The sequence below is a fragment of the Scaptodrosophila lebanonensis genome, unplaced genomic scaffold, assembly GCF_003285725.1.
Source record: "Scaptodrosophila lebanonensis strain 11010-0011.00,11010-0021.00 unplaced genomic scaffold, SlebRS2 tig00000096-arrow-pilon, whole genome shotgun sequence".
Taxonomy (NCBI): domain Eukaryota; kingdom Metazoa; phylum Arthropoda; class Insecta; order Diptera; family Drosophilidae; genus Scaptodrosophila; species Scaptodrosophila lebanonensis.
In genome coordinates, this window is record NW_022060567.1 from 2,597,126 (window position 1) to 2,605,834 (window position 8,709).

The 8,709-nt window shown below is 40.6% G+C and overlaps 1 protein-coding gene across 1 annotated transcript; it reads left to right on the forward strand.

Annotated features, from left to right (window-relative positions):
• The first annotated feature begins 170 nt into the window (after positions 1-170).
• On the forward strand, positions 171-6,705 carry LOC115627455 (histidine--tRNA ligase, cytoplasmic). Its single transcript, XM_030523123.1, has 5 exons — positions 171-591; positions 3,927-4,142; positions 4,212-4,640; positions 5,257-5,880; positions 6,270-6,705. Exons 1-5 carry the CDS (start codon positions 499-501, stop codon positions 6,477-6,479), a joined length of 1,572 nt encoding a protein of 523 aa, XP_030378983.1. The 5' UTR covers positions 171-498; the 3' UTR covers positions 6,480-6,705.
• The last annotated feature ends 2,004 nt before the right edge of the window (positions 6,706-8,709 follow it).

Consider the following 8,709-nt stretch of genomic DNA (forward strand, 5'->3'; position numbering starts at 1 on the left):
GTATGAACAAATTTGAAATTTCAACAGCTGTGCATTGCGTCTTCCAGCACCGCAATTGCTGTAGTACACCCATTAGCCGACAGATGGAGCTGTGTGAACAGTGTTGAATACGCGCTGGCGGCATCGATGCACAAGCACGCGGTTGGGTACTCAACATCGGTATCGCTGCCACATATCGATGTATTTGTAACCCTTCCAATTGGAATTACGGCTGGCTGCTGGCATATAAAAACCAAACTGCCAGAAAAACTGTGTGTGTTCGTTCAGCCAAAAATAAAGTTGAGCCAAATCCAGCGACTTCAATTGCAGTTCATTGTGCATCGAAAAAAAGCAAATTGCGCGCGCGTCAGGCTCACGTTTTTTTTCGACAACGACCAAGTGCGCGTGTATCTGTAACTGTATAGTGCGTGTGCTCAGCAAGGTTTCTGCTGCTTAGTTTCCGTATTGTGGTACAATTTTTTTTATTGCTTCTTGGTGACATTGGATGTGCGTTGGAATATGAGTGATACGCGTGAACAAATTCTGGAATTAATTAAAGTGCAAGGCGATCTCGTGCGTCAATTGAAAGCCGCCAAGGAGTCCAAAGAGAAGGTCAGTGCATGTGCAATCTGTGCATACACACACAAACACAGTACTAAGAGAAGAAAGAAAAAAACTGTTAAATAAGTTGCAGTGTGTATGTGCATACAAACATACATACACGTTATGTACGTGCACGGTTGTTGTTTTGTATTATAAAAGTGTATTTAGCTTGTTGTATGTATGTATGTATATGTATGTGTAACAGCTGCCTTACTGTCACGCTTTATGTTGCTACCCGATTTCATCATCAGCATTGTCAGCTTCACAATTAGAGTTCGATCCCATTCCATGGTCAACCCAAACCCTGTTTAACCTTTTTTCTCTCTTGCATGTACAAAATGCAAAGAAATACATATATGTAAGTACATGTGTATGTAATTTTAATTGAGAGTTTCATCAGCATACTCGTACACCAACACCATCACACACACACACATACACACACATGCCACATTGGCGCGCTGACTCACTTAATGCACAGGCAGGCGGACAACAGTCAGACAGACACACAGACAGGTAGGCAGGCAGGCAATCTCAAACTACATACAGTCTTGGACTGCAATTACGGCATTGCTAGCTTTGCTGCGTTGGCATTTTCATTATTGAATTTTTCAGTAATTAGATTGCATGTGCACAGGGAAACACAAACAACACAACACAACAGCAAGCGAAGCACACAAATGCCAATTTCGATGGCAGACAGCAACAAAACCAACAAGTATGTGGACCGCACGTACTTTCACATTTGTGTATTGCGATTGTTTTTCTTTCGGCTGCTGCTGCTGTTGCTGCTGCTGTCGAACTGTGAATATACACATGCATATGCATGTATGTTTGTGTGTTGGTACATAGTCAGTGTGTCAGTCATCAAGTAAATCACAGCTTTTGCCCACTGCCACTGGCATGCAACAACAGCAACAATAACAACGTTACTCACTAACGCACACACACACACACAGACGCACATACTAGAGTCTTTGAACCTGCTCACTTACTCGCACACACGCGCTTTCAACAACAGCTGAGCGCTTCGCTCTATATGCCCCATTCGCTTTATATTGGCCCCCTTTTTACTCTATGCGGGAGAGAATGTTGCGCTAGCTACATACAACATTAAAAAACGTGTAGAGCGCTGAAGTCGCGCCAGCCCGACTCTTGTACACCCTGCAACCGACTCTTTCTGCTTCGCACTCCTTCAATTATAATCGTTTCTCTAATCTAGTGTAAAGATTTCAATCAAACTTTTGAACCAAAAACAAAACGTTGATAGTAAGCTTGATCTTAATATAACTTTAATATGTCTTTAATTTGGCGATCGACTTTTATCTCCATTCCTCAGTAAAGAACTGAGTACAGTCCATTTTGCTAACAGTATTCTCACGAAAAACCAAAGTATACTAACTCGTCTTATCGTTTTGTAGTGTCATTTGGAATATACCGCTTTTCTTTTATTTAAATGCGAGTATATAGATAAAGTATTATGTCTTATCGAATTCTATTTATTATAAAAGAAGCATGGAAATTTATTAAAGTTGTTAATGGAGTAGTAATACATTTCTTCTTGCTTTTACAAATAAGTAAATGGGATCATGAAGATCTGTGCTTGGCTTTTAATTAAATAATGCCTGGTACTGTCGATAGTTTCCCGATTTCATGGTTTCTTGTTTTAACATATATTTCTGTATACATCTGATATATCATAAAATAATAATAACATCTGATATATCATAAAAAATAGTATTTACTTGAAGTAGGTTTCTGAAACAAGTAAGCTACCCCTTTTTCTTTAATACTATCTGTAATCCTCGCTATAATTTCTTTTAAAGAGCATGCAAGTTTCGGTGCATTGAGCCCGAGCAATGCAACCTTCACTGTTTTTCATTGTTCGTTATATTGTGCTGTTGCTGTTGTTGTTAATACTGTTGTCATTCAATATGGCCGTAATGCTGACCGACTGACTGGCTGGCTGGTGCCGATGCCATGGTGGCTGCCACATGGTGGTTATTACAAATTTGCCGAGCATGCGAGAGCCTTGGTATTAAAAAAAACCGGCCTGGCAAATTTTAAAGACTTCGTGGCCACATTACTGATCGTCGGTCAGGGCGGGCAAGAGGGGTCGAGCAATAATTTTTGTTACAAGCAGCTGTGTGAGTGTGTTGCGAGTGTAATAATGAAAAGAAAAATGAAATGTTAATGTCCGAGTCACTTATGTAGTATGTATTGTATGTGTTGTTTGACTTTCAAGCGTTGAGTTGACTGCGTTTTCAGAGCTCAAGTTTAAACGGGTTAGTGATCAGCTGTTGCACAGGTTGTTGCCGGTGCGGTGCAACAGAGTTGCCAGCCTGTTAAACAGGCTGTGACAGCCTCCTGCGTGGGTGCCCTGCATGTACACGATAAGTTGCCGTTAGTCGTTTGATTGATTTACGTCACTCGTTGCCGTTGTCCTTGAACTCTGGCTGGTGGCAGGTGGCAACGCCCTCGTGTTGCATTTTTCCTGTTGCAGCTTGCAAGTGATTTTTCAGTGTTTAAAAAGTGCCAAGTGTTATAAAAAGTAATGAAAAAGCATTCGGTAGGAGGCGGTTAATGGAACGCAAGTTTTTCGTATGATTAGCAGTTTCGTTTTCGCTCTTCTAATTTCTTGTAGCTCGCTGCCTTTTGTTTATTAACTTAACTGCACAACACTAACGACACGATTTTGGTTTCATTAACACAAACGGCTATGTTTCATTTCATTTAATTTAATTAGTAACCTTAATTATGTATTTTGTTAGCACACATTACATACCCATTACATTTACCCACAAACTATACATAACTACCCTACCGTGCAAACATACATACATACATGAATACATTATTAGCAACAATAAAAATACAGACAATTTAGCTTTAATAAGTTTCATTATTGTTGTTGTTGTTTATTAGGTTTGAGCTATCAAAAAAGAGAGAGAGAGGGAGAGAGAGAATTAAAAACTTTATAGAGAAAAAGAAAGATCAGAAACATCGAATCATAGAAAACTAAGAAACAAAACAAAAATGTTGCGTTCTATTGGCCGCCACTGTCGTAGTGCTGCGTTTCAGTGTCCAAGCGAGAAACAGCGCCGAAATGTGCTGGTGGCGTCAGGTGGTGCGCTCCTCGGCTGCAAATCGTCCATATCAACAACCACAGCCGCTGTTGGACAACAGCAACAACATGAATTGAAAGCACAAGAACAACAACAACAACATGAAATACAACAACAATTGCATAAGGTTAGCATCTAAGCAGCACCAAAACCAATCCCGACAATAGACTGGAAAAACACTTCAAAAAAAAAACCATCTATATGCTTTCTATCTTACAGATTGATGAGGAAGTGTCGCGTCTATTGGCGTTGAAAGCCAAGCTTGGCGGCGATCCACCAGCGGCGACACAAAAGTTTACGCTCAAAACCCCCAAAGGTACACGGGACTATGCGCCACAGCAGATGACATTACGGCAGGGAGTGCTGGATAAGATTGTGCAGGTCTTCAAGCGCCACGGGGGAGAGGCCATCGATACGCCCGTCTTTGAATTAAAGGTAAGTGTAAAGACAGAGGAGTTTGGAACAAAAGCATATGCTAATCATATATTTGTTCACGATTTAAAGGAAGTACTTATGGGCAAATACGGGGAGGACTCAAAGCTCATCTATGATCTGAAAGATCAAGGTGGCGAAATACTATCAATGCGCTACGACTTGACGGTTCCATTGGCACGCTATTTGGCGATGAACAAAATATCGAGCATCAAACGGTATCACATAGCCAAGGTCTACAGGCGCGATAATCCGGCCATGACACGCGGTCGCTATCGGGAGTTCTATCAGTGTGATTTCGATATTGCCGGCAGCTATGATCCAATGCTGGCGGATGCGGAATGTGTGAAAATTGTCTCCGAAGTGCTGGACACACTCGATATCGGCGATTATGTGATTAAGCTGAATCATCGGCAGCTTCTGGATGGCATGTTTGAGGCTTGTGGAGTTCCTGTGGACAAATTCCGCACTATTTGCTCAGCGGTGGATAAGCTGGATAAGGTACGTAATGGGATAGACAGACAGAAAGAGAGAGATAGAATCAAAGAAAGAAAGAAAGATAGGCAGGGAGGCATCAATCGAAGATATTAAATGGGGCTTAGCTGTATTCGGGAGTTTCCCGAATCTCTTCCACACTACAAACAAATTTTCCGCAAACATTTGCAGACATCAATTTTAGAATCGTTAGAAGTGCAGATTACAGAAAATGAAGTATCAAATGTTCCTTCGTGATGCGATCTTGCCTCGCACTATCATAAATCCTCGACCACACACACAATCTATTCTCTTTCACAGTTTAATTCTAATTAGCGCTATTTCCGATCTATTTTTAAGAGAACAATCTCAGTACTCATAAGTACACTTGATTCGAATCCGGTGGACTAGCAGTTCTATTCAAATGTTGAATGTGTAGACATTCCTATATTTTTTGCTCTTCGGTTAAAATTATAAGTCGCAATTAAAAGTTAAAACAGGAACAAAAATAACTCTAGCACTTGATAAATGAAGGCGAACATTAGAAACAGTAACTGTATTGTTAATTTATTTTTTATTTTTTCTGATACCAATTCTTTGGCTTCGTTGAAAATTCACAGTTGTTCTTTTCTTTATATTTTAGTCCCCGTGGGCAGATGTGCGCAAGGAAATGATTGAGGAAAAAGGTCTCGACGACGCCACGGCGGACAGAATTGGCGAATATGTGCGCCTGAATGGCGGTTCGCAGCTGGTGGAGCAACTGCTAGCCGATCCCAAGCTAAAGGTTGTACCCAATGCACTTCAGGGATTACAGGGCATGCAGTTGCTGCTGAAGTATTGCTCGCTTTTTGGTCTGGACCAGCGTGTTAGCTTTGATTTAAGCCTGGCCCGTGGTCTGGACTACTATACGGGTGTCATCTACGAATGCGTGTTAAAGGCCGATCCTACCTCCTCCTCCCCTGTTAAATTGCAAAATGGTAGCGCAGATGCTGCTGTCGATGCAGAGCAGGGCACTGTGGGTTCCGTGGCTGGCGGCGGACGTTACGATAATCTGGTGGGCATGTTCGATCCACGCGGCAAGGCTGTGCCCTGTGTAGGCGTCTCCATTGGTGTCGAGCGCATATTTTCCGTGCTGGAGGCCAAGTATGCGGCAAGTGGCCTGAAATTGCGCACAAACGATGTTGAAGTCTATGTGGCATCGGCACACAAAGGCCTTCATGAGCAACGATTACGCATCATCAATCAGTTGTGGGATCAGGGTATTAAGGTAACACTTCACAACAATTACGTTATATACATGACCCAGAAATTCTACCGAGAAATGTAAACATTCAATCGTTAAGGGCACAGTTTAAAATAGAACTGATCGATCGATAGTGTTCATTGAGTCGGCACAGACGGACCTACTCATGCGATGGGATGTTCCTTTATTCGCAGACCCTAATTCATTAAGTAATTAATGGTAGAAATCGAATTATGTTTGTGTGTCCATCTAATTGTCATTTATTGCGCCATTCCGAGCCTTGTTGCACATTTTGAAAGGCAAGCAAGCAGAATTCAAGAATTCACAATCTATTCCAATTAGCGCAATATTAAATTCTAAGCCGATAACAATAGCCATCAATTACTTATCTACTTTCTTCTTCCATTCACCAGGCCGAGCATTCATTTAAACTCAATCCCAAGCTGCTGGTGCAGTTGCAGCACTGCGAGGAGCACCAAATACCATTGGCTGTTGTACTAGGAGACGCGGAATTGTCCCAAGGAGTGGTTAAGTTGCGTGAGGTTAGCACGAGACAGGAAGCCACTGTGCCACTCGCAGATCTGGCCACCGAAATACGCAAGCGTCTATCGTCGTCAGCGTAGAAGGCGGCGATGACACACAGTCCTGGATCGATCCTAACTAATTTATAAACGCATTTTTTTTCAATGATGATCATATGTTCTCGCTCCTTTTGTTTGTTTGCCAACAGACACATGTGCTACTAATTATGTAATTTACCAAGTAATTGTAGGAATAAGTTTAGACAACTTATACCAAAACTGGAGACTAAAAATAAACTGCATGCGCATTTAGCAAAATGAAACGAGAGTACAAAGTTGTTTCAATATTTATCTTATATATAAGTTTTTAGAAACAAAAACAATAAATGCTTACATCCAAGAATGATATCTACTTGGAAGTTCGTGAATATATATAAACATATAAAGCATTTTTCTGGCTATGTCGTTTGCAATTGTTTAAGAGAAACTCTCAAATGTAGCACCAATACATTCCAATTTTCTTGACTTGAACCCCTAAATAAGCGTTTATACAGACTGACCAACAGGGGGCAGGGGGACATATCTAACTAAACTTGACCAGTGCTTACCTTTTTTCGTAATACTCTAAAACCCTTCGAGTTCTACGTTTTAAAAACCATATACATCACTTTAAGGGAACTTAATAGGTGCTGTACTTTGGACAGGTTGTAAATCCATCGGATTAGGCGATCTAGTTGTATCTTTTTGGATCATACACATAAATAAGGCTATTTTCAAATTATTGTAATATATTTATGTGTATACATATATTGTGGGTTATGTTAAGACTTATAATGCGCAGATACCTCTTGTAACGTAGGTCAGCTCAGATAAAAAGTAGATAAAGAAGGGCATTTCAATCTTCACAAGGTTAGATAGAGTACTATTAAGAAAGTCCGATTTATTGAGCTACATCTTAGGTTTTTACTATACAGCATTGTCAAGCTATAATTCGAGGCCCGACTTTGAAATACCCTGTACGTACGAGTATATGTATAATTATTATATATAAAACAAGAGAGAACGCTACATTCGAGCAAGCCCGACAGTGTAATACCCTGTACCCAGGTAAACTTCCGTCACTGAGTTATATGCGCCCAAAGCAGCAGCAAAAAGAGGAAGAAGAAGAGCGAACTTGTTGCTGCAGTTTGTGGGGGTTGTACTGGCGAGAATTTGTTTCGCTAATAACTTTTCTTAGAATTGACCGAATTAAATAAAATTTTAAACAACAGTAGATATATATTAATATATGATGTGTGCAAAGTTTGGTTTAGGTAGCACTTGAAATGTGGACGCTATTGACGAAATTCTGTAGCGGGGGAAAATTCCAAAAAATAAAATAAACTCGTCCTTTCTCGGACCTAGGAGAATCTGGATGCCAACTTTGGTTATTCTAGCTTTTATAGTTTCTGAGATCCTTGCGTTCATCCAGACGGACGGACGGACGGACATGTCTAGATCGATTTCTCTCGTCATGCTGATTCAGAATATACTTTATGGGGTCGGAGATGCTTCCTTCTGCATGTTACATACTTTGCACAAAACTAATATACCCTACGGGTACAGGGTGTAAAAAAAAAAAAGGGATCGGTACTCAATCTCCCTTTAAGGATGTGTACAATTTCTAGCGTTTGTAGCTCTTATAGTCTCTGGGATATAGGTGCTTCAACTTATTGAGTAATGGAAGATCACTAATAACGAAGGAGTAAATGGGTGCCTCAGAAAAAATAAACTTGCACGTCGTACACATACAAAGCATCTACATATATGTGAAATTTTGTGTCTCTAGCTCTTATAGCCTTCGAGATCCAGCTGTTCATACAGTCGGACAGACAGACATGGCTAAATCGACTCGTATTCTCATGCTGATCAAGAATATAGTATACACTGTGTGATCTCTGCCAAGGGATAAAGGCTTCCTACTGCCGGTTACATTTTTTACTTTTCGCAAACCATATACGAGTATATCTTTGTACCTTCAGGTATAGGCTATAACAAACCGGCAGGCAATGCTATTGCAGTCCAGATATTTTTTCCAATTGCACAGTTTTTGATATGGTCCAGGAAGAGGTAGGTTTCAGGGATATACCCGATTGAGCTTATACTTCACATTTTATTTTATAAATTACAAATAAAATATTTAAAAGTGCCTCGGAATAGATCGATCTTATGTTGTGTGGTCCGAAATATTATATTATTTCAAATTAAAAAATAAGGAGTCCGGTTCTGATTTGCCTTCTTTTCGCTCGCTTCTTTGCAGTTCGTTTTGTCGTTTCCACGGCTCGCCGCCGCC